This window comes from Phallusia mammillata, chromosome 7 (assembly GCF_965637545.1).
Source record: "Phallusia mammillata chromosome 7, kaPhaMamm4.hap1.1, whole genome shotgun sequence".
Classification (NCBI taxonomy): Eukaryota; Metazoa; Chordata; class Ascidiacea; order Phlebobranchia; family Ascidiidae; genus Phallusia; species Phallusia mammillata.
Window position 1 is genome coordinate 18,155,548 of NC_137258.1, and position 26,021 is coordinate 18,181,568.

Genomic DNA, 26,021 nt, shown 5'->3' on the forward strand with positions numbered 1-26,021 from the left:
TTGTGGTTGAAAGTTCAAAATTGCCGGCACACGAGATAGAAATAATAATTTATTTATTTTTCTGTTGGACTTCGTATTTGCCAAAACTTTCTTCCAAATAATAAACTTGCAATCATTACGTTCCACATTACGGTTTTGGAAACTAGTTGTTTCAATTAAAACCTAATTTTATTGAACAAAATGTTACAACAGCTTATGATTGATATTTTTTGCATTCTAGACGTGTTTTTATTTTTTAACCTTGGGTAATCTTTTATAAACCATTCATCAAACAGCAAGTGGTGAACGTATGTCAAAGTCCTGTATAGGGGAGTATTTTAAAACCCAATTTGGCAAGAGAGATACCTTACTATGTGAACATTTACAAATATTGTAATTTCGCTTTTGGGGGTATTATGTACGTAGAAAGTGTCCTCCGCGTGTATTTTGCTTCTAGACGTTGCGTAATGACTTTTATGGAAGAATTAAAAAGCGAATGTCACCTGACTTTTTGCCTGCGCGACAGGACGCTGTCAGCGAGCGACTGCAGATTTAGGCAGAATAGATGGTTTGTTTCCCCTTTTGTGACGTCACGGGCAGCCAGACTCACAAACAAGGAGAAATAGAAGAAGGCAACAGTGTGCCCTTCTCCACGACTGACACTGAACAAGAAGACTGAAGCAGAAGTTTTAATAATTCATCAGTAACATTTGCGCCGGCGCTTTACACAGTAATTTGCCTGGACTTTTTTCAGACAGCTAACCGAGTTTAAGAGACGACAAAATTATCAAAGGTCAAAAAGTGTGCTTGCAGTTTTGTTTTTCACGTTAAATTAAGATGAGGATTTTCAAACGTAAGTCGTCTATAGGTTTTCAGTTGATTGACTCTAATTAAATTTATATGCGTGGACAAATCGAAGAACAGCGTTTAACAGGCCCACTTGGAAACTGCAAAATGTTGGTTTACGCAACCAGGTTAGTTGATCAAGGTTTTAACTATGGATGGCCCGATAGTACTGTATCGGCGCCGATACCCGATGCTTCGAGCAGTATCGGTACTCGTCCGATACTTTAGCGGTATCGGTACAAGTACCGATACTTTTTTTGAGACTTTATCATGTGTAAAATTGAAAATGAAAGGAGGCAAAAAAAAAACAATCATCAGCTGTGATAAAATATTTATGGGACTACATTAAAAAAACGCGTTCGTTTTGGATTTAAGGAAATAATATGACCTAATTCGCTACAGCGACTTAATGCCGACTTAATTGGAAGATTAACAAAGCAAATTTTCCTGCATTATTTCATTTAGCAAAATGTTTTTTAGGCCTGCCCTCCAGTAGTGTTGCTTGTGAGCGATTTTTTTCTGTTGCTGGTAATATTGTGTCTCCTTTAGAAAAACCGTTTGTCACCAGAAAATGTAAACAAACTTATTGTCATCAAGCACAATGTGTGAAATGATAACTGATTACTCATTTCAATTTCTGATGACTGTAAAAAAAATGTTTAGTGGCAGTAGTTTAGTGTTGTTTCTTGGTGCTAAGACTAAAATGGTGAAGTGTTTTGTTTAAGTGATTTATGAGTGTGTTGTTAAATTAACTGTGATGGTAAAAAAGCAGTTAATGTGTTAGACTCAGTTTGTTGTTATATTAACTGTGATGGGAAAACACATTACAAATACATCAGTTTGAAAATGTTTTTGCTTGTTTGCAAAGTATCGGGTATCGGTATCGGATCGCAGTACTTTTGGGGTAAAATATCGGGTATCGGTATCGGTTCAAAATATTGGTATCGGGCCAACCCTAGTTTTAAGTATGCAATAGCCTAATATAAGAAATTTCGAGAGTAGCTATTAGCATTGAATGAAAATCATTGCAAGCTCCGGAATTACCTTGCACGAACGCTTTTAAATATTTAGGGCTAATGGATTCCTAGTAATAATGTGAGTCAAAACGTGCGACTCCAAAACCAAATTCCTGGATCTTTGAGTTCGCTACACCATTTACGGGTTAAAAAGTCATTGTGACAGAACACGACAGATGATTGATACAACTCGAAATTAGGACCAACATGAATCTTAGAATCGATTTCAATTTCGATATTGCGATGTTTAATCCGTTAAAGGGCATTAATTGTTTAATTGGATTATTTTTAAAAGACACCAAGCTTTTTGGGCTAAAACCGCAATTCCCAATGCATTGTCGGTTTAATATTTCTAAGCTCGTTGTATTAACGTAGATATAAGTGGAGGATAAGAAGAGATTAGTGTTGTCAAACGGTAATAGCAGATGTCCACTGGGAGGGCCTAATTGTTTCTTTCGAGGCGAAACGTAAGAACCCTTGTTAAATTTTTAATAAGACGTACGTATTTTGGCCGAAAATTACGTCGTCATAAGCCAGTGATGACGTAGTAAACTTCAAATGTCGTTTCATACATATAAAAGTACTTTAGTGAAAGAATGCATTGATATATGTATTTTATGTTTTTGAGCGGTCGCCGTTGTTTTTGTTATGTACTCGAATTTGTTGTTCTGGCAAAAATACTTGTTACGACACACAAGAAGGTCGAATCACACCGCTATTGATTTTGTAACGGTCGTTCTGGGATAATATGTGGCGTGGCAGTTTGCGAACATCTTCATTTTACACAAATTGAGTAGAAGCTCCGGCGCATGGCATGAAAGCAAGGTTATTGCTTGCAGGTGGATCCTCAGCTTTAGGAGAAATTGTATGGAAAGATAGTTAATTGCACTTGCAATAATCTTAAATAATGTTCCATTTTGGACTGCAGTATATTTTAGACTATAGCCTGACAGGTTTATTAATTTGTCTTTCACGGAAACGGCATGCGCCTTGCCAGCTGTCAGGGTTTGGGAAGTTGTCTTGAGGGCACGATTTTTTGTCCTGCCGAGACGGTTTCTTTTGTGCTTGAATTGGATGAATTAGCCCAGTTCACGTTTCTGCATAAGGTGTGCGCTTGCAAAGGGCACGATAGAGTTCTTGCTGGCAAGCATTCTGCGATGTTCACCGCCAGTGCGTTGACCAACTGCCTAGGGGCTTTCTTGTCCTTCGGCCGGCGCTTTCCATATGTAGACCGCAAACATATGTCTTGCGGTTTGATAGGTGCCAGAAGTGATCCTGTACTAGACAAATGAAGGATTAAGGTGTCAAATAACCAAAAGTTACAGATTTTGCAGATTTGCGTGCAGGCTTGCATTCATTTCGATTGTTTTATTAGGCAGTAGCGTTAGTATTAGGCAGTAGCGTTATTCTGCGAAAAATCCAAGGCAAGTTGTGCTACAGCTTGCATGTTGAGTTTTGTTTGTGTATTTATCACTACTAAAGCTAAACTGTATGAGGTGACTGGTTGATGCTGATTGATTAGAACCATACAAAGTAGGTACCAAAATCATGAGTTTTAGCCAGAAATGGTGACTGATTTGAAAGTCACAACTTTGTCAGTGCAAAGTGATTTGACAGTTTGAAAATTGATTCATTCGCTGTGACATCTTTTTCAATGGTGCTTTTCGATTCTCCAGACCCCGGACGAACCTGCTAAATTATTCATAACTACGAGACTTCGGCGTAGCTCCCAACAGACACGTTAATTTCAGTGTGGGCCGATTCAACCCGCCAACCCATGAAAACTAATCTTCACAGCGGTTGGAACTAATTTTGTATTATTGTTTTTGATTTCTGCGGGGTATTTGTTAAAGGTATGTAATTAGGCTTTGCGCTACAAAATCATGATTGAGACATTGATTTTAAACCATAATCTGATTAGCAATGGCAATCCTGGTTCAGAACGGTCCTAATAATGGTTCGTGATGAGAAAGAAATGCAGCAGATTGGTTGACTGCATTACCGGCGTATTGCGAATTGAGAAAAGATTTGGTGCTTATGTCTTTCGAATTTTGAACTAAGCATATTTCTTAAGTGCGAAATATGATGTTGTGGATCAAGCGCACAATCATATTTTGTATTTACTAAACTCATTAGGTCGGTAGGTGTTAACAGTTCATAGTGTTGTGAACATTTGCAAGCAAATCCAAGATGGCGGAAACGACAAGTTGCTGCTCCAACTTTTTAAGAAACATCTTCCGCAGAAAGAATGTTTCCGAAGACATGATGAGACGAGGTAAGGTGGACTTTTTAAGGTTAACTGTTGCAAACAACCCGCCTATTTAATCAAAATATCCTGCTTTCGGACGTATGTCTGGGTATCAATTCACATTTGGCGGTAATATATCCACAAATATTTCAAAACTATATTCTGTGATTCAATTTTATGAAAAACAATAAGTCATTCATCCTTGAGATTTTAAAATAAATGTATTTCGCCTTTATAGCATCATCGGTATCTTTTTAAACATGTTTGTTTCCTATGACTTAATGGGTAATTCGTATCAGTAGGCCGTATGTGTATCTTGAAACTGTGACGTGTATCAGAAAGTGGATCTAATGTACGAAATTGTCAAAGGTTTTAAATTTGGAACACTATATCTGTTTATAAGTTTAATTCACGTGACTCAAGTGTATACAAACGGGTGTAACTGATGTTGCCCCTCATATCACTGATGATGGCATGAGCATTTGCCTAAACGTTGGAAAAATAGAGCATGTCGCTTTTTACGTCTATTTAGGCCGTGATTTTCACCATTAGGTTTTAAACTTGTTTCTGACACCAAAATATTGAGTATCGTATTTCGAGTGTTCTTAACAAGCCGTAACATCAAAAATAATGGACAAAACGACGTTAAATCAGTCCAGTGGGACAATCCAATGCGACCAAAGGGTGTTTAAATTTGTCTCGCATGCCACATGGGGACCCTTTTATTTACCTTTTTGCACCACTGGAGTACGAAACGAAATGCATGTCGGTGCTCAATGAAGCAACCACGGTTGTTTTGTAAAATATGACATTTGTTGATGTAAGCTATGATATTTAATTAGTTTGTCAATAGATTATGATATTTAAATGGCTTGTCAATTGATCAGTACCATAGTACTTAAACAAGCCGATTTTGAAGTCTTTGTTGCTAACGAAAATATTTTCTGTTCGCAAGATACAGATAGATGTTGTTTTCTTTCGTAATGCTTTACCTTACACCAGGGATCCGCAAATACTAATAAAAGCCACAAACAAACTCTTTTGAGCTCTTTGGTTGCGGAGTAACGCTTGTACCAACCAAAAAGTATTTGTTATTGAGCAATACACATTTGGATATTTCGCATAGATGCAGACGTTTTGCTTGTCTTGGTACCGGCTGTAATGCATATTCTAATTAACGCACACTCCAGCACTTCCCCGCTAATCGATATTTTGATGGCTTCTTTGAAAGGCAGATTGAAATTTCAATCCTGCATATAGAGAGCGGTGGATAAAAGGTCCCCTGTCTGACCATAATCGTACGAAAGAGATTTGTAACCTTAATGACCACTTGACGGGAATGGGGGTTATTACCGTACATTGCTCCTCCATGATCATTTACCCGTTTACTGTAATATAACGATTGAATTTTTTCATCCCAGTGTTCATGACTTGCTTATAAGCTTGACGCGGGTGGATACATAGGATCCTACATAATTGTAAAACATTGTTATTTTTCCATCTACCTAAAATGTTATGAATAAAAATGTACATTGCTTGTGAATTCATACATTACCTTGGCAGGTTATTCGCATGTTTTATACTGCTCAATTTTTCTTTTGAGTAAAAAGTGCAAACAAACGTTAAATATGTCACGAAAATCAGTTTTGCGATATCTCTTAGTTTAAATTGTATTCCATTTATGTATTATGTTTAAACAAAATTCTTGACAAATACACACTTTTTAGATCTGCGAAGATGTTTCAACTTGGGAGATCTTACATTCCTTGCCATTAGCGGAATGATGGGATCTGGATTGTACGTGTTGGCTGGAACGGTAACGCGAAATATCACCGGTCCCTCGATCGTTATTAGCTACGTGGTGGCTGCATTTGCTTCAATTCTATCTGCTCTTTGTTATGCAGGTAAGTAATCTTGTTAAATTATGGTTGGCTATGACTAATAAGGCCATTGTTATCATCTGTATTTGGTTTTGTGGCGTACAACAAACACAATAAACTAGAAGTAGATTTGTTGTCGTCACAAGCACGATCATATTAAATTTTGTCAAAACTGAAGTAGTGGGTCAAATATATAGGTTAAGCATTTAGGGCAGAGTAAGGTTTCTGTTGATTGTTCCGCAAAATCCAGTTTCGTGTAATGCCCTTCCGCTTTGTTTTGTCACGAAAGAGATACTTTCTCGAAGCGGCCGGTATAAAATTAATACTAAATCTCCATTTCTTTATTGTTTAAATCTCCATTTTCTTTATTTAGCATTTCTTTATTGTTTGCCACTTATTATAACACATTTGCTTTTTGTAGAATTTGCTGCTCGCATACCAGTAGCAGGGTCGGCCTACCAGTTCACATATCTGAGTGTGGGTGAGTTTTGGGCGTTTGTCGTTGGTTGGAACGTGGCCTTGGAACACACCATCTACGTGGCAGCTATAGCTAAAACGTGCAGCGGGTAAGCAGTATAGTTTGCATCAGCTAAACATTATTTAGATAACGGCTGTAAGTGTCTCTGAAAAGCACAGATTTAGTCACGAATCTTATGCTACTTATAAGTATATATTGGACCATACTTTCAATATGTGGGCTAATATAATTATCACATACTAGCATTGCACATTTGGTGTCCATGTTAGTTTATCTTTCACATAACCACAATGTTTACCTTTTCTCTGTTGGGTTAATTTAAGCTCGGCTGGCTTATAGCCAGGGTTGCCATGCCGTCCTTATTTCTAAGATGTGTCCTTAGTTTGTAGGGTAATTTCTTAAAAATATATTGTCCTTATTTCGAAGAAATGTCCTTCTTTTTGACTTACGTCCTTATTTTGTCTTATTTTCAACAATTACAAGGACAAAAAAACTTATTGAAATGACAGTAAAATCCCTGCTACAAGTAAAAGTAAACCTAGACCTGAGCTGTTGTGAGATGCACGAAGTAAAAAACAAGAAGTTGCTGGAACAGATTGTTTCTGGCAAAAAAATATGGCACGTGAAGTGATATGTCATGACTCGTATAAATGCGAAGATTTATTCGAAAACGTTTGTTTCGTTTCGAATGCAAACTTATTTTTTCGGTTGTCCTAATTATTTTCGGCTCCGTGTTGATGGCAACCCTACTTATAGCATCCATTTATGTTATCACAGGTATCTGGATGGTTTATTCGGTATGGCGATTAGCAAATACATGATGGTCCATGCTCCTATGCCTGGAGGGTTCGTGGCCACCTATCCGGATTTCCTTTCCGCTGGTCTCATCCTAGTTTTCACATTAATTCTGATAGGCGGGGTCAAGCTCTCATCCAAAGTTAACATCGCCATTGCAACCCTAAACGTCGCTGTTATTACCTTCATCATCGGTAAGTCAACAATCACTTTGTTTTGTGGTTGTTGTAGGAATTATTTTATTTTTATGTTACTCAGAGTACTATTACGTCGTATATACAGAGTCATTTACTTCGAGAACATTCAATTACATAGTTCGAACTTCGATTTTTGGAATGACGCCATGATGTAGTAAATGACGTCATGGAATTGAACACCGCTACGTTTAAACTTGCCAGTTTTAACAACAATGTTTAGATACAAAACCAAATGTTCTGTAATAAATTTTGCAGAATGTCTTACATTTTGTATTTTGTAAAGGACGGTTGCATGACATGTAAAAATACTATTATTTACCAACAGTTACTGGTTTCATTCTGGCCGACTGGGACAACTGGTTTAATGTAAAAGGTGGTTTCTTTCCGTATGGTTGGGCAGGCACCATCAGCGGTTCGACCACGCTCGTTTATTCGTACGTCGGATATGAAGTTGTCGCTTCTGCAACGGAAGAAGCAATAAACGCTGGCAGGTATAAGACCTTTGTGCGATATTTCAAAGCAGTGTTGCCAGTGGCGGCGTTCTTGCCCAATTTGGCTGATTTTTGACATCAAGTGTTGGGTAAATTATATCACTGGTTGCGGGTTGCGTTTTTTGGGCGAGTTATGAAACGACCGTTTTTGTTATTTTACGTGCATTTTCATACACTTCGTAGTTGCAGTTTTGGGGTTCATTTTGACAAGCAGGGTGGCGGTTTTTGAGAATTTGGCCTGAGTGTTTCAAAGACAGAATTGAACACTGTTTCAAAGACAGAATTGAAAGTGACAAATGTACTGGTACGAGTATAGCCTGGAAGAAATATTTGGAGACGGAATGGGGAAAATGTTTGCCATTATACGTCTGATATATTATACCTAGTCTTCCCGGTCAATAATATATTTTCAAAACTGAGACTTTCTTTCGCATAATACGAGATTGCTCCTATAAAGGCCGCAAGTTTCAACGAAAATGTATAAACGGAATGATGGAAAACATGACATGCCATCACCCCACCACTTGTTTGTGTTAATTCGCCAAACCGTGACGTAACCAGCGATTGATCAAAGCAGAATTGCGAAACTTGATTAATTGTTTCCGTAAGTCATAGCGGTTTTGTCCCGAGATTTGGGGGTGTGTCTGATCCCCCTGACACCCATACGTGATATGTACAACGGCTGCTCACGTGCAATTTTGTCACAGCGCCAGGGAAGTGCCGCTCCCAATTTTTTGAAAAGCTTCCACTGCATAATAAGTCCTATTTAGTTGTGATAACAAACCCTATAGCAGTTCAGTTTAAACTTCACATTTTAGTTCGTTTTTTTTCTTTATCGTCCCGATGTTTTTAGCAAAGGCAGTGACAAATACCAAGAATGCTTGACTTGACTATATGACACCCAAAACTGTTTTGCTTTGTAAGCAATAGACATTTTTTTAAACTATTCCATTTTCAACAGGGACATCCCAATATCACTTCTAGTCTCCATTATTGTTGTCGTCATCGCTTACGTGGGGGCGTCAGCTTCTCTCACCCTTATAGCCCCATGGTATCTGGTCAGTGTGGTGACCCCTTACCCTTCGGCGTACGCGTACAGGGGCTGGCACTGGGCACGTTATGTGGTGTCCATTGGTGCGCTGGCGGCCATGTTAACCTGCCTCTTGTCCATCTTGTTCGTGGTACCCAGATACTTGTTGGCAATGGCCAGGGACGGACTGCTGTGGAAATTCTTTACTATCTTGCATCCTAAAACTCAGGTAACAAAGCAACTGAGCTATTTTTTTATTGTTGTAGTTTTCAATCATTAAAATCTGGAATTTGTGGTGCCAGATATGTTGCTCGCAGTTTCGTTGAAGAGTATTATTTTAAACCGAGCAAAAGCCTAGTTGTTCAAATGTTTACAGATTTTGCAATAATGTTTAGATACGTCACGGAATTCGCAAAAGAATCAAAGAAAAAAGTGATTTACTTTCTCAAAACGTTGTTTTTACTCTAGTAAACCTTTCTACCTCTTGTGTTTAAATTTGTTCAAATGTAACTATGCAGGTTCCGTATGTTTCAACATTGATTGTAGCTGGCATCAGCATGCTCATGTCCATCATCTTCAGCCTCACAACGTTGGTGGAGTTTATTGCAGTGGGACAACTGTTAGCTTGCACGTTTGTCGGAATCTGCGTGATCAGACTTCGATATTCGCCCAATCAAATATCAACGTAAGTTAAAGTTACTTGTAACAAAAATCGTTTGTAATTTTCCAAATTTACAACTAAACTAAATAAAACCGGGCTTGGACTTGCCGTGAAAAAGTCAAAGCCCCCCAAAAGCTTCACTTTGGCAGAGTTAAGTCCGCAAGTACTTAATGCTCTGTTTGAACACAAACTTATACATTTCACTTGGCTACAGCTACAAACGCGCCGACCAATGCAAGGATGACCAAGAAGAGGGTGAAGCTAACGAGCTCAATAAAGTCTCCACCGAAGCAACAAGCGATAAAGACGCATCAAGCGACAAAGACGCATCAAGCGACATGAGAAAGGATGCAACAAGCGAAACGTCAACGTTCAACGGGTACACGGAAAAATCCTCCCTATGTAAATCACGCAAAATAGCTGAGGCTGGCTGTAGTACTAGCGATTCGGCTTCCTCGTCATACGATGCTATTACATTGGATGAAACAAGCGGACTGTTATCATCGTCGCAATATGGCACTCTAAAGAAAAGCGTTATCAACTCGCCGTACGGGTTTCTGTTTGCCTGGGCACAGAAGTACGAAGCTGGCAATGTGCCCCTTTACAGCCTCCTCTTAGCTATATTTTGTTCCACGGTAGCATCCATAATGTTGCTCTTTGCCTCTTCCTCCATTGGAAACTGGTGGTTCATCCTGATTCTGGTATTCCTTATTTTCACTTCCTTCTGCTGTATCACACTTATATGCTTCTTCGTGCAAGATGACTCCATCAAAACGTTCAAGGTATGTCTAAATTGACTTCTTTATGGGTAGACCGCATTATTTTGTACTTATGGGGAGACTGTATTGTTTTGTACTTGTGGGTAGACCGCATTATTTTGTACCAAGCGGTGCTGAAATTTAAATAATTTGAAAGAGGGTTTTTGTAAGTAGGACTGCTTTCGGTTGTGTTGTTTGGAATAAACATAAATGCAATAGTAATAAAATGCGAGTAACGAACCTACTACTAATATAGTGCTTATACATAATGTACAGTCGCATTTTGTAAACTACCATCATACACAACTTGCACAAATTTCGACTACGCTCTAAAACAGTTCTTAACCTATGGGGTGCGAAAACCTGTCGCAAGGGGTGGGAAAATGGTGAATAATTATAGTCATAGATTATATGTTACTTTGCGAAAAATGCGACGAGGATGCGAAAACTGGTTGGTGACCAGGGGAAACCGACAAAAGAGGTTAAGAATTACTGCTCTAAACTTAAGGCAATGCATTAACATTTAGTTTATCGTAAAACGTGTTGCATGTAAATTTGGACAGCAGGTCATATAATACATTAACATTAAGGTTCCATTCGTTCCCTTCCTGCCCTATCTTAGCATCGTCATTAACATTCTACTCATGCTGAAGTTGAAACCTCTAACTTGGATTCGATTCGCAGTTTGGATGGTCTTTGGTGAGTGAAACAAAGTTTTTTTTTACATTTAAATGTTACGCTGTCATTGCCAAATTGACACAAAGTCAGGTTATTGGTCTGAAAATAAAGGTTTAAGGTTCAATACAACAAAGTTAATTCAAAGTCAGTTAATTGTAAAACGGCTTATATTAGGAGTTTACAAGATTTCGTATTTATTTACAATTTACTCAACATTTTGGCTGTGTTATTTATGTTACTCAGTGTCATGCATAGGCTAGGACCGATTACTGCAGTTATTCTATGTGCAGATAACGTAAGCGTATCCCCAACAGGAAACATATACGATTAATCAATATGTGCATTTTGGGTGTTGCGATTCAACGAGAGTAGCAATATCACGTATACACTATAACACTCAAGTGCATGTCCTGTATTGGCAAGAATCAAATCTTTTAATAGCTAAATATGGGCAGTAAAAAGAGGAATTGTCGCCCAAAAACGAATAAGTCTACATAACAATCACAAAGTAATGGTGCTCTACCACAATCAAAACAACAAAGTTATAATCAGTCTAGCAAAAACATTGCACTCCGGTGGGCATCACCAGTCTTTTTTTTAAATGAAATACAATTTCCATAAGTTTTTGAAAACAATTTTGTGTCTAAATAGATTTTTGCCACAGTTAGTTGGCTACATGAGGCTAAACGCCAGGGTTGCCATCGACTTGAAACCAAAAATAAGGACAACCGAAAAATTAAATTTTTTTACGAAACAAAACAAACATTTTTGAACAAATCTTTGCATTTATACGAGCCGTGGCATATCATATGCAATATTTGGGCAGAAACAATCAGTTTCAGTCACTTCCTGTTTGAAGAAAATACTTCGTGCATCGCACAACAGCTCAGGTCTAGGTTTACTTTAATTTGTAGCAGGAATTTAACCTGTAATTGTTGAAAATAAGACAAGAGAAGGACTCAGGTCAAAAATAAGGACAATTCTTAAAAATAAGGACAATAAACTTTTCTAAGACATGGCCTTTCAAAATCAGGACAAATCTTAGAAATAAGGACGGTATGGCAACCCTGCTTAACGCTCCAAGTTTGTAAACACCACACCGTCCGTCCTCTAGTCCACAGTAAACCCGAAAGTATCAATTTCCAAATTTTCGACAGGTCTCATTATCTACTTCGCTTATGGCTACCGGAACAGCAAGGCAAGAGCGAAGGACGATTGATGACCCGAGTGCGGAAAACAAATGGACTAAAAAGATCCTCTATGTTGTGTGAAAAACCATCCCATGCGGTGTATGTGTGCGACTGGGAAGTTTCCATGTGTGTCAAATGTGTGTGTTTGAAACCCTGCCAAAGCGAAGATTGGTTTGGAATCGTACGCTGTATACTACTAACTTTTGTGTTTTACTATTTGTTTCATAGAAAAGATATTTTAACGTAGAGTGCTCCCACATTTTAATCTTAAAAGGTTTGTTTCCAAAATAACCACATCCTGTATATTAATCTATACAAATAAGGGAAGTATGGACAAAAAATTACATCTTTCTTTCTAAGTTTCCTTTTGTTAGTTTCGTCCGTTTGAGTGTCAACTGATGCAGTACTGTAAACCGGGCATTTGCATGTAGAAGTTAAACAGCGCGTAGACCTGCTTGCTAGCGCTATCAAGTGGATGTTTTATCATCACGGTTATATGCTTTGAGTTATCAAGTGAACAAAGATGAAATGTTAAGACCTCGAAAGTACACGTATTTTTGTATCAATTGTTTTGCACGCTTTGTTTATCTTCAAAAGTAATATTATTTTGCACACTATGAAAGACGGATATTTTGAATAGCTGCATTAGATTACATGTGTACAAACAAGTTTTCGTATATGTCGATATATTGTACTCGAATTTTATGTTAGTCCGAACAAACTGTTTTCCAAGTCTGCAGCAGAATTACATCGCCTGCCAGTGACTTCAAGTGTTTGTTTAACTGTTTATCTAGTGCAATACGACCATTGCTGTGTATATTTATTTTCATTTGGACCGACCTAAACGCTTTTCCCTCGTTCCGTCTCATGTGCAATTAACGGTGGTACGTGCAGTTCTGGATACAATTGACCGGTATTAACCAATGTCGACACAGGGTTCTTAAAAAACATTCCTCTGCTAACATAACTCAACAACTACTACTAAACATATCTCAAAATCGCCTCGAAATATGAACCGTCCCTTATTTTACGTAAACTCGCATGGCCAACCTAATTGGCAACTTTCTTTGGCTTTTATTTTAAGCCCCTATCAAGTCACAAGAAAAATTGACCATTGTTCTTGCGTTTCAAGTGTTATGTCCCTATACTATATACTTGTATATTTAAGTTTACATGACATGTGAACAAAGCGGAATCAACGATTTCGCTTTCCGCTAGACGGCGCAACGGAGCATACACGTATCTTTCTGCTGCTGCTGTGTGATGTTGATATTTATGATGTAATTATATTGCTAACGATAATCGAATTTATAAAGCAGAAACCTGTGTGTTTTTTAGACAGAACACGATGCAAAACAGAACCACCGTGCTTTATGCTATATCAGAAGGAAAGTTAATAACAAACACAGCCAAGTTGTTAGGAAATGTAAGCTGTCTTAAAAATGGGTTATCTTATAAGATAATGGTACTTGCCTTTTCCTTTGTTCACAATGAAACGACTTTACTGTTCATACGATAGGAGACCAGCCAAATGACAAAACACAGATCAGAAATCATTGCAGGATTTTACCAATTGTCGTTACGGTGCAACACACAACTATTAAGCTTCAAATAAATTTTAAAAAAAATTTAAAACAAGTTGATGAAATGCTATTCAACCACCAAACATTTTTTTGCTTTATGAATGCCAACCCGTTAATGACTGACTTAACAGGCCCATAGCGCGAAAAAGTTAGCCAACCACTGCTCTAACACATTAACGGCCGTTTGCAAATTAAACACTAGAACATTTGAGCTAGAAACGCTTCTCCTACGAATGCTGTAAGTATTGAAAATTATCTACAACTATCTCGAATTGCTAACAAATTGTTTAGGCTACAGTAAGACATACTTATTTACAAACAAATATGTTTTACCCACATTTTGCTTTAGCCATAATTATACATCATGTCGACCTTGCTAACACCGCAAACACTGGTCAAGGCTTTCTAGAAACTGAACAGTTTATCTGGAAGAAAAAAGCACACTCTCTTTTCAGGGCTTGGTAGTGTCAAAACGCAAAAATGTGAACGGTGCAAAGTCACCAACAAGCGCTTATTGCTCGAACCGTTTGGCAAGAGTTAATTGCTCTTAAAGCATGTGATCAAAATGTTTGTCTGTAGGTTTAAGGTTTAGTGACGCCTTAAACCAGCGTAGGGTTAGCGGCTCGTTTTACATTGGAAATGTCAAGTGAGTTTGTTCGTGTTTTAACGGACGCAAAAAGTCAAAAAAAAGTATTGTCTGACAAAAAAAGGAATATTACTGAAGTCTACATGTGCAAAATAGGAATGGGATTCTTGAAAACCCACATGAGCTAGAAAAAGTATAAAGAATGAACATGCGTTAAAGTGCACTATGTTGAAGCTTACGTACATACTGAAATCTTTAACTTTACCTTGTTTAATGTTCAGTTGATACTTGTTTGTTGAAGGTTCTTTTTGAACAAACTAAAGTAAAACAGAACTTTAAACCAATAGCTTCAACAAAAACGAAACCGTCACGATTCAGTGTTCCTTGATACATATTCGAAACGACTTTAACTTCTAATGGTGCCTTGGCCATTTAGTTGGTTTTACTACCATATACAATTTGATTTGTGTTCATCCACATGGATTTGTTAAAAAACTCCACATGGATTTGTTAAAATTCCAACACATGATGTTGCAGATAGAATCCAGCATCCGTTTTTCGACAATCTTGCAGTTTTCGAAACCCAAGAATTTAAGCATTCTTTTGTGTTGAAAACAGCTGTTTTTGCCAGTCCTAGCTCTGTATCATTCACGATCTTTCACTTTGCTGTGTCGATATCCGTAAGCAAAATATATTATCAAACCTGAAAACAATTGTGGTTAAAAGTTGTCAATAAAGTTGGTTACACAACATGCAGTGTTTACCAAGGGTAATCCACACTGCAAACCTGATCCAAGTTAACGGTTGAAGCTTCAAAATCAAAGTAACATTAATGACGATGCTTAAAAACGGAATGAAAGGTACCCACGGAACCTTCAACAGAAAAAAAAACAATAAAGAAATCTTTAGTCAAATTAGAAAATGATTCATGTTGACAAATTAGTGTGGTCAAAGTGATAAAACATGCAACATAAATGATTAATTACAGGTTTTTCTAATACAATTTTTCAAATTTTTTCTGTGCAAAATTTTCGGAACATTGTGATTTTAATGTTATTCTAAACAGTGTTCTATTTAAGCTTTAATTATATATTTGATCCCATGAAAAAAGCCAAGTAGGTGGTTTCTGATTTCAACTTCAAGTATGAACAAAGAAAACAGGGATATTACCGTTTAAAAGTTTTTGTCAACGCTAAAACATTTTTAAAATATTATAGGGCCACCTTAAAAGTCTGCATTTCCTCGTCTTGTGTGAACAAAGTGATGAACCCCAAACACGTGACAGTGATGAGAATAAACACAGCCAGTAGAAAGTAGAACCACGGTTGATTCATAACTTTTTCACCAAAAAGCAACAGGGCCGACGTGCCGGTTGACGTTAATATTGCAATTAACAACGAATAAAAGGGGATCTCCCCGGGTTGATACCTGTAGACGCACAATTACATAAAGTTTTTAAATCCTGAACCAATGAGCAATTCTGCTTGTGATTATAAAAATTTGCAGTCAAATTTTGTTGTATTTTTTAAAGTAAGAATCCCTAAATAAAGAGGGCAATCGAGAATCGGCCAAATTGTTTGAAGGTAATATTTTGTTTATTTTTGTCCGACCTTGGTAGGAGCGTGAGTATAATTGAAGTCAATCAATCAAGAACTTGGTTGGAGCAATACGGTTTCGTGTTTTTTTTGCTCAGATAAACTCAAGTTTCTGGGACAGGGTGAGAACCAACAAGCTGGTTGGATCAACAGTAATTGGCGGGTCTTTGTCCCAAACTAGATTCGAAAAACTTATAATCGGAATTCTGGCGTTCAGTAGACCATAGTAGTTGTCAAAGTGGGCAACACTTTCCTCATGGGGCGATGTAAACAAATAGGGAAATACTTCGTCAGATTAATATACAAATCAGCCGCTTGGTTTCTTCTATCTCCGTAAACATTCATGTTTAACTTGGTTTACGTTCAAATGTTGTATATGCAGTTTTCTATGCAAGGGGTTTAACAAGCAAAACAATGTTTAGCACAACCTTAAGGATATTTGGTAAATATTGTTTAGTGAAATGATTGGATACCCAGAAAAATATGACGAGTCATTCAAAATTTATAAACCTTTGTATTTTTGCAGCATATTAAGAAACCAGGTAATGCTGATATGTCCAGTCATTGTAAATTTTTAAACCCTTATTTTTTTGTAGATTATCCAAAATTTTTGTAGCTTATCGAAAAACATGGTCATACCGATTTGAAAAAAACGAACAGTTTTGGAATAAGTTTGATTTCGCAAAAAATGTTTCTAAAACTGTCAGGAGTTATGACCACTCACATATGGTAACCCCAGGTCAACCCCAGTTATCTTGATAATAAAATCAAGAATGAATAAAAAAAGCGGCAATCATCATACCTTTCAACCCAGGTCAATAGAAAGCCACAACAAGAATAGGCAACAGATTTCTTCAGCATTCCAGCTACGACAGCTTCCTGCCCTGGATGCGTTATACTGCCGTGAGTTGGCATTTTACTGGTGCTTGGCTGCAGCGGCATCTCTTCACCGTTGTTGTAGTCAGACTCTGGTGGAAAAGCGCCACCTTCTGACAGTCCAGCAACCTCACGTTCATACCTGAATTCAGGTGTTGTTATGAGTTACCAGTTAAACAAAATTAGGGGCATTTTGGTAACACTTGATGACATGATATTTGTTTATTCGACCCGCCAATCCAGGTATCTGTTACTTTCAAGACTTTGTAGTTGGGCTGCATTTATAAAGTAATTGCGTTAAATTAACGCAGGTCATGAAGTTTCAAAGGAACGTACTTGGATATTTGGTTTGGTCCGTATCTAAGTTTGATGACGCAGATTGAAACGAAGGTGCAAGCCAAAAGTTGACCGATGGAAATAAATTCCACTAGCGTTGTGAGACTGAAGATTGCTGTAAGGATCGCGGCGAATATTCCACTGACGATGGTTGCTATGACGGGAACCTGAAAATGTAACAGACTTGTGCATGGGTTGTTATTAGGACGTCCACTAAATTTGGTGATAAACTAAAAATGTTTGCATAGTACATATTGAAAGAGGGTCAAAATGTTAGCTAATAAAAATTTTGTCTCACTTCTTGAAAATCGGTTTTAAAGAATTTTGTTTCAAGTCAAAATGCTTGTTGCATATGCTTTCTTAATCTTGATCAAAAATGGAATGGTCCACAATATTATTTTTACTGGGCAGGTGGATGGCCTGAAACGAGTTGACTACCACTGGTTTAGTACCAGATGAGCGCTAAATGGAGCTGGTACTGTAGAACCTAAATATACAGTATTCGCACTGACTGCATAACTGAGAAACTATCATAATGTTACCACGTCCAATCGTTTCAAAGTGAGTAGAGTCATAATCCTATATCATTGCAGGTCACTTACCCCTGTTCGTTCGTTGACAGCGTAAAAGAACTGCATCAGAATTCCGTCGCGTGCCATTGCGAATATGTAACGTGGCACAACCATCATCATAGAAATCATAGCGGCCGACATCGCTGCCAGAGCTCCCACGGATATGATGTATTCTGCCCAGGCCCAACCCCGGGCTCGGTAAGCATTTGGAAATGGGGAATACACCGACACCGTATACCAAGGAACCATGAGGGTTAAAACAGACGAAACACATACATAAACCAGAACTGTTACTAGGATTGAGAGAAGAAGAGAGAGGGGAACGTCCCTGTAAAACGAAGCAACGGCCTAGATAGCTGAACAGAAAAAAAATGAACAAGTGTGATGTTTAGTGTAAAAGGGATAACTCAATTTTCGTGGTGAATCAGTGAAAGTTTCCTATTTTACTGACCTAGCTTTATCAAAAATAGCGTTAGTAGGACATACCTATGATTATATACAGCACGAAAAAGATTGTGTTTCAAGGTGAACAAAGTTTACCCAATTATTACCAATATTATTTAAAGCACCAAAGATTTTGTCCTTGTTTTCAAGAGGGTCTGTGTCGATGGCAACCCTGACAATGATTGTAATGGTCAAACGCCTCGTACAAAGTGCTTGTAACTGGGTCAATTAGGTTTGTTTCTAGAAATCACTCCAGAATATATTTTTGCGGAATTTTAGCAACCCCTAAAATTTTTCTGGCACCATTTGTTTTTACCTTTGTGGATTTATAGCCTCCTCAGTTGCAGAGGCCACCACTTCATAACCGACATAAGAGAAGATTAGAGTAGCAGCACCGCTAATCGTTCCTGAAGCCCCCATTGGGAAAAACCCGCCTCTTACATGAGTCCAGTTCTTTATATCTGCGAGGTAGAATCCAGTACCTGGCCAACAACAGAAATCAGTTTGTTTATATACGTGATTGTATTGGTGTCTATTTGTCTCCTGAATATGTAACTGTTTATTCGGTTGATTTATTTGTCCGGCTTATTACACACGCATATTGTTGTTTGTGTTTGTGTAATTGTGTTTATGGCTGTTAGTGTATTTCGCTAGATGTTTCCTTTCGGATGTTGTTAGTGTTTGTAAAATTTTAAAAATGTGTGCAAGCGTGAAACAAAATCAACCGCTGTACACAATAGGTACTAGTGTACAACGGTTGATTCTGTTTGGCCTAGGATTTATACACTGGGTTTTTGAATTGTACAGATGTAGAGAACAGTAATCACCGGAATACTGTTACTGTAGGTAGAATTAAATTTTCACTGGACTTTATTTTTCAGCGTGATTAAGTTTCTGTAGGGATGTTGTTACTGTCTGTACAACTGTACCTATGTGTTTTAGCGTTTGTTAGCCGATGCTTATATATACTCAAGTTGTTTGTGTTTGTGTAATTTTGCATAAGTATATCAACGTGGTTTAGCTGGTGTGTCTATTTAGATGTTGTTTGTGTTTGTTCAATCGTACAAATGTGTATTAGCATGTTTAAGCAAAAGTTACTGTACAAACGTTAACCAAGTAGAACAGCAATAAATATTATTATCATTTACTCACAAACAATGAACAGGATAACGATGAGATTAATGACGGCGAAAAATAAATTGGATTTGGAGCTGCTTTTTACCCCACTTGCAACGATTATGGTGACCACCAGTACAAGTCCAACGGCAAGAAAATCCGGATATTTAGCTACCAGTCCTCCAGCCATTGGCACGTGCTTTGTTAAATAACTTCGAATCGGATGACCGAACATTCCGTCTAGATACCTGATGTAAAAACAGTATGGTGTGGAACATTAGTGAAGTAAAAAAAAAGTGTGATGTTTTAATAGATATGTTTGCTTCTAATTACAGTTATATTCTATAAAATATAAGGTAGGCAAAAGTTATATTGTTTAACCAAGATGCTTTTACAATCAAAGCAATGTCCAATAAACTATTGACACCAGAAAGTAAAAAAAGATCCTTGGTACCCGCTCCAAGCTCTGGCTATTGCGGCCCCAGTTACACAATGCTCCAAAGCGACGTTCCAACCAATCAGAAAAGCCCATATCTCCCCAATACTGATGTATGTAAACTGGTAAGCTGAGCCAGCGACTGGGACTCGGGCAGCCAATTCTAATAGAAAATAAAATACGACATATTTTCGTCCCTTATGTATAACAGTCATGAAAAACCTTCAATACAAACACATAGTTGCATTAACGAACTGTACCTGCGTAACCAAGCGCTGAGAGGGCAGATGCAATGGCTGCTAGCACGTAACTTAGCACAGTGGCGGGACCTGCTATGTTTCGTACAATGGTTCCAGTTAAAACGTACAACCCCGACCCGATCATTGACCCAATGGAAAGAAAAGTTAAGTCGTACAGGCGAAGGCCCTTCACCAATTCTAAAGAAATCAAAGCATATTGCAGAAATAGCCAAAAGTTCAATAAAAACATCACATAAAATCGAAAAGTAAAACAGATTTTACCAAATGGCATTGAAACAAAATCGCAAAAAATGGACTTGAATCTAAACAACTGCTTTTAATAGCGTAAACTTAAAATATCAATCTCTAAACATTCCTAATCATTAAAATAAATAACAACCAGTGTAGCATCTACCGATTAACAAATAACTTTCCAGTACAAATAGCCAATCTCATTTTCTTCGAATAACAGCAAAATGCTTTTACAGAACACTTTAGCTGTTGCGACACGTCAACTATAATATGCAAAACAGTTTTAAAAAGAAACCCACAATCTAAGGCTTAGATTCTAAGCTTTTTTGAGGTAGCTTAAGTAATGCCAAAGGGTTTTAGCTTTGGGAATCTCCCACTAAATGTAATGACAGTAAGCTGTACCGAAAGATTGCGACAAAAGGTCAGGGAAAGCGACAGGAAATCACAGACAGACGGCTAAATGAGCCGCTGGATAACATGAGCAATTGCCAACAGATGGTAAAACACGGTCCTGCTTTACGTTTCATTGCACTGTGCTCATGAAAACGTTTTGGCAGGTTGCCACCGACGTTTTTGCGCTTCTTCCTGACAATAAAGGTTGCTGATTATGTTTACAAGTTAACTTCTGTTACAGATTTGTCAACAAAAAACCAGTCATTTTTGGCACTGAACAACTCTAGGCAGGACTAATGTGGACTTTTTAACACTTATCTTCACTGGCATACAAACGATTGACCTTTGTGGATGCAGTTTTTCCGCCGTTTATGCCGAATTGTGCTATCCAGCAGATTTGGTGAGGCACGACTTTTCAGCCTGTTGTTCTAAACACAACTCTACTGTAAACAAACTGGAGTCTTGTAATGAGCTACACTAGCCTGTACGCTCAAAGTATTGTAACCGGTAGCATCGCTGAAACCTTATAGGTTGAAACACAATGTCGAATCGACATTGTCGATTATCAAGAATATAGTATAATTTCATACGCTTTTACCTTTACGTTGTAAGTCTTCCGAAATTCCTTTTTTCCGAGAAACATTGTTCAAAAACGTGGTAACTGCTTTTGTACATCCAGACATTTTTGGCACTTTCTAGTTGTTTCGTCACAGGGGCAAACAATGGAATGATTCTATGCCTACAATCGCAGATAAGTTTGTCTCTACTGACATTCCAAATAATATGGCAAAGCTGATCTAAAAACGTGTTCAAATGCTCATAAAGGTACCAAGACCTTTGTTGTGTTGCACGCAGCACTATACTGTCAATTATATCATTACATTATTCCCACCTCCACGTTTTACAGTTGATTAGACGATTACAAACACAAACAAGTATTGGGCGATACAACAAATACAAACAAAAAGAACAATTTAAAACCATTTCTTAAACGCAGCGCTGGATTACAACTCACCAATGTAACTGAATTTCAAGCATTATCAAAGACACTCTCAAAGTGGGCTGTATCTTTATAATAAAACTACGTTTATTGTTTAACTTTACCTGAATACTGTATAATGCTGAGATGCTACACTTTTTTTCAAAATTTGGTTACCCTGAATAAAAATACGCTAAAGCTGCGCAAAATGAATATTTTGATACAAATGCAAAACGCTTTTTGCTTTTGCTAAACCTTTCGGGCGGTAATTAAGTCTAGCGGAAACAGTATACTTTTCCTCGCCTCAATTGAAAATAGGTATCATCGACAGAAAAAGAATTTTTCATGGAAAAGAATTGACAGCTTTAACACAAAACAGCGACTGGAAGCAGAACATAAAACGTTTGTTTTGTGCAGCTGTCTGTGGGCAATAAGTTCGAAGTCGGTTGTGATGTGCGTTTAGGGAAGCTAACTACTGGCAAGCTTTTCCGCCATCCATTTTTCACGATGTTAGGTTGGTGTAGGTCGTGTCATACCGAATGTCAGGCTAATTAGTTGTCATTCGTTTTTATAAAAGCTAAAATGGGCAAACAGTTTTTATTGATTTAAAAATCCACCCAAACTGACTCAAAATAAAAAAAATGTAAAAAAAATCATTGTTTCGTGTGTTAATTTTTTTTCAATCCTCAACAGAACATATCGCGAAGATCTCCACAATAAAAATCCTCAAGAACAAGAGTTGAAATGTAACATAATGTAATGTTTTACATTTTCAGCATTAAACTTATGTCCTTGGCTAGAATTTTGCGAAGCAACAAAAGACTTCTTTGTGCTGAAGCAGACAGACACATATGCTGGAGCTAACTGTACGCAGCTGGTAAAATATACGGTCTTTCCACGTTCATTGTTTTGTTTTGGAATGTAGCGGTTAATGTCGCAAGACGCAAGTATCAAAGTCAAGTCGCTGCATTGCTTGTACCGCGTCTTTATGGTGTAGTTGGCACTTTTCATCATTTCCATAAGCCTAACCATGCGTTTATTATGGTCTTTTATATTAAGAAGCTGAAGCCACCATATATTTTGCAGCATGAAACAATAATAAGCAGAATGAGTTTCGATGGGTTGCAAGACATGTAACAGCATCATCAATTGCTTGGGCAGTGCTGTCACTATTTGGCGCACATAGTAAAGGTTGGCAATCGTATGCATAACTGAAAACGCACAGATCTAATTTTGGTTGCGAGCTATATTTATTGAACTATTGAATTACTCTGCATTAAACAAGCTTATTTATCTTACAAGCTAAAACAAAATCTAAATACGTCACTGTTTAAACCAGTGGTTCCCAATCTGGGGTTCGCGGACCCCCCAAGGGGTCCGTGAGAGGGTTTTAGGGGGTCCGTGGAAGCAACATTTGTAGTAACATTAACAGCAGTACAATATTTTTAAGTTCCCAAACCGTTTTTCCAATCCTGCATACAAGTGCAAGCCATTTATCAAACACCTGAATCAGGAAAACTTGTGATTGTTACCTCCATTGTGACATCACAACACAAATTAACAATATAACTTATTGAGCTTTGTTTCAAGTATTGTACACCAGTCACCAGAAAAGTTAGCTCTTCGTTGCACTAACTGCTACAGTACAGAACTTGATTGAGATTAAAGGACTGTGAAGGTTGAATAAAATTCTGCCCCCAAAACGAAAGTATAATAACAATAATGCAGGAAACGAAAAACATAACAAGACTAAATTTCGTTGGGGTCCGAGGACCGATTAAATTTGTAAAAGGGGTCTGTGACTACAAAAAGGTTGAGAACCACTGGTTTAAACAATGCAATAGGCCGCCACCTGTCAATGAGCTCGCATAATGCACACTATAAACTAGCAAAAATAATTTGTTGACTACACTGTCATCGAATATTAGAGCTACACTGGTCTAAAATTGCAACCGTGATGCTTCTGCGCCGCCTACTTTAAATGCTTCCTGTAGTAAATTTACTTCTGAGGCAAAGTGATGTCTCTGATGAAGCTATGAAACTCTGTGAAACTTCCAATTCGTTTGTCTACAACAGTATGTACTCCTAATTAAAACCACACCTCAAAAACTTACTGAACAAAACTGGGCTTTATTGAGAGTTTACCCACCTAAATTCTCATCAGACTGAAAGCAGTTTTGCCATTACGAGCAAGGTAGCCCACTTAATCTAGTGCAGACAATCGTTAAAAAACAAAATGATTGAGGTATTCATTTGCCAATTAACCTACAAGAATTCAACAAAAATTGCTAATAAACAGCCTAGGCCTAAACAGAAGGACAAAACCAAGACCACAAAAACAATCTGACGATGTAGTAGAGACTGTAGTCCTTGTTGACTTTTACCCGGAAGATCAAATTCATTGACGAACGCACCTTGCCACCTTGCTTTGTGCTAAATTTTATATGTTGATCCTATGTGAAACAAATACATTGTCCCAAATTTTTTTAGCTACCAGATTGACATGGCAACCAAGTGACGCGTTTTAATGGGCATTTCAAAGCAAAACAAGCAACTTAGAAAAATTAGCAACCTTTTTAAGGTTTTGTCGTTGAGTACATTGTAATTCTTGTTCCAACTCTTCTTGTTCTAACAGCGATAAATGGAGTAGGCTACGTTATTGTATTACTGCTTCGATATAATTCAAACACAATAAAATTCACAATGCAAACAATTGGCGAGTCCAAATTTATTGAAATCATTAATTGAGTTCATCTAAAAGTTTTAATCATAGTTATATGATTTAGATTCCTAAATGACGGTCGTGACTGCATTTGCATTAATGGCCTTAAACGCTAAGAGTTTGGACATAACATGGTCAAGATGCCTTCAAAGGAAAATGCGTTGTGTGTAGACAAGACAAGCTAACCAAGACGACACGCTTGGTAAGAAGTTTGCTTTACAAATGCCACGGTCTGTTGACTTATGGCGGTACAGCTACAGGACATGCCTACAAAACGCCAAACGTTTTAATACAACTTCGATTTAGTGGAGGAAATGAATTCAGCACTGAAATAGCCTCGTTGATTGTTGTACATCCAGTGTTTTGAAAGTCAAAATGCTAAATTTAACTCGCATTGGGCCTTCAATAGCAATGACTTCATTTAACTAGCTGTTAGCACGAATGGTGTTTGTCTCGACCTTAGAAATTAGACACATGGTAAAGAAAATTATCATGCAAATAAAAGTATTAGTCTTCGGGTTACTACTTACTGAAGTACATTTGGATGTAGGGTATTATTCAATTTTGTGACAGGAGACTTGGGCTTTAAGCGCTGGGTTTTTGACCATCACATTTGCTCAGCTCATAGTAGCTTGTGTAAACAGTTAATAGATTCTAAACATTTTGCCGAGTGGGTAATTTTAATACATTTTGAAATCACAACGGTAAAATCGCCTTAAAACTTGATTTTGTGTTAGATTAGTGACTCATTGAGAAAAGTTTGGTCACAAAACAACAGAGTGTTGATCAAACTTTAATTACATGGAATCGAGCATCCTATGTTAGCTGGAAATACGTGTTAACCTCAAGGTGTGCTTCAGATAATGATGGGTACACATGTTTTTGTCTTTAAGATAACATAATTGTGCTACTACCTTGCAAGACCATCCATAAGTAACATGTGGGTTTTGAAAGCAAGCACACAGCAAAAAGACGTCAGGTCAATATGTGGGTGCTATGCTGGCTCATCTACAGTATAGCAGTGATGACGCTATCTATTGCTTCCGCGTACACATAGCTGTTTAGCTGGCGTAATATCACGCTAGATGCATGTTAAACGCTCTGGGCTGCAGGCAAAATACAGTCCGGAACCGCTAGACCATGAAAGCAAGGTATTGTTACGTTTGAAAGGGATTTTTGTACAATACAATACTGATTTGTGTTTGTTTAGATTGAGTTCAATGCAGACAAAGGGCTGTGTACCTCAAAGGCTTTTAGGATAGAGTAAAGCCATGTGCTGAATAAATGAGTACAGCTGTTTTCATAACTACGAATCAAATTATATGGGAAAAGACTGACCATTTTATCGCGGCCTTTTATTCGTGGCTTAATACACAAGGTTGTGATTAATGTACGTTTGTAAAACGGCAACATGTTGCAGAAAGTTACAACTTCGATTTATGCAAGTGTTGCTTTAAAAACTTAAATTCTACTTATTACTAGGTCACCAATAAACGTGTTCAATAAAACCGCAACCCTAAAACGTTTTTTCAGCCAGCAGGTTAAGTTATTTACTTCAGGCAGTTAATTTAGCAATTACCTTATTTAAAAAAGGCTTGTTCGAGCCGCGCGTATGAAAGACAGGAAACATTTTGAACCCTGGGTT

General features: G+C 37.7%; 2 protein-coding genes across 3 annotated transcripts; one reads left to right on the plus strand and one right to left on the minus strand.

Annotated features, from left to right (window-relative positions):
- Positions 1–3,853: 3,853 nt before the first annotated feature.
- Positions 3,854–13,611, plus strand: LOC145238409 (cationic amino acid transporter 4-like). Its single transcript, XM_080101554.1, has 10 exons — positions 3,854–4,116; positions 5,817–5,993; positions 6,391–6,535; positions 7,225–7,436; positions 7,765–7,930; positions 8,892–9,189; positions 9,479–9,645; positions 9,836–10,403; positions 10,970–11,078; positions 12,215–13,611. Exons 1-10 carry the CDS (start codon positions 4,032–4,034, stop codon positions 12,274–12,276), a joined length of 1,989 nt encoding a protein of 662 aa, XP_079957680.1. The 5' UTR covers positions 3,854–4,031; the 3' UTR covers positions 12,277–13,611.
- A 665-nt stretch (positions 13,612–14,276) lies between these two features.
- LOC145238410 (cationic amino acid transporter 4-like) lies at positions 14,277–21,464 on the minus strand. Of its 2 annotated transcripts, XM_080101555.1 has the most exons (11): positions 21,274–21,464; positions 20,052–20,228; positions 19,810–19,954; positions 19,392–19,603; positions 18,556–18,721; positions 17,826–18,123; positions 17,224–17,390; positions 16,814–17,029; positions 15,640–15,844; positions 15,181–15,289; positions 14,277–15,119 (listed from the first exon to the last, which is right to left on the minus strand). In XM_080101555.1, exons 1-11 carry the CDS (start codon positions 21,356–21,358, stop codon positions 15,061–15,063), a joined length of 1,839 nt encoding a protein of 612 aa, XP_079957681.1. In that variant the 5' UTR covers positions 21,359–21,464; the 3' UTR covers positions 14,277–15,060. The 2 variants fall into 2 exon arrangements, with proteins under 2 accessions (XP_079957681.1, XP_079957682.1); XM_080101556.1 differs by lacking the exon at positions 15,181–15,289 and having other exon boundaries at positions 15,057–15,119.
- Positions 21,465–26,021: the final 4,557 nt, after the last annotated feature.

Bases quoted from the DNA above. Each gene is read 5' to 3' on its own strand.
- LOC145238409 (XM_080101554.1), top strand. From the start codon at position 4,032: ATGGCGGAAACGACAAGTTGCTGCTCCAACTTTTTAAGAAACATCTTC. The intron at 7,931-8,891 runs GTATAAGACCTT...CATTTTCAACAG, and splicing joins GAAGCAATAAACGCTGGCAG to GGACATCCCAATATCACTTC. The intron at 11,079-12,214 runs GTGAGTGAAACA...AATTTTCGACAG, and splicing joins CGCAGTTTGGATGGTCTTTG to GTCTCATTATCTACTTCGCT.
- LOC145238410 (XM_080101555.1), bottom strand. From the start codon at position 21,358: ATGTCTGGATGTACAAAAGCAGTTACCACGTTTTTGAACAATGTTTCT. The intron at 19,955-20,051 runs GTACAGTTCGTT...ATTTTCTATTAG, and splicing joins CTCAGCGCTTGGTTACGCAG to AATTGGCTGCCCGAGTCCCA. The intron at 15,845-16,813 runs GTATGATGATTG...GTGCGTCTACAG, and splicing joins CTATTGACCTGGGTTGAAAG to GTATCAACCCGGGGAGATCC.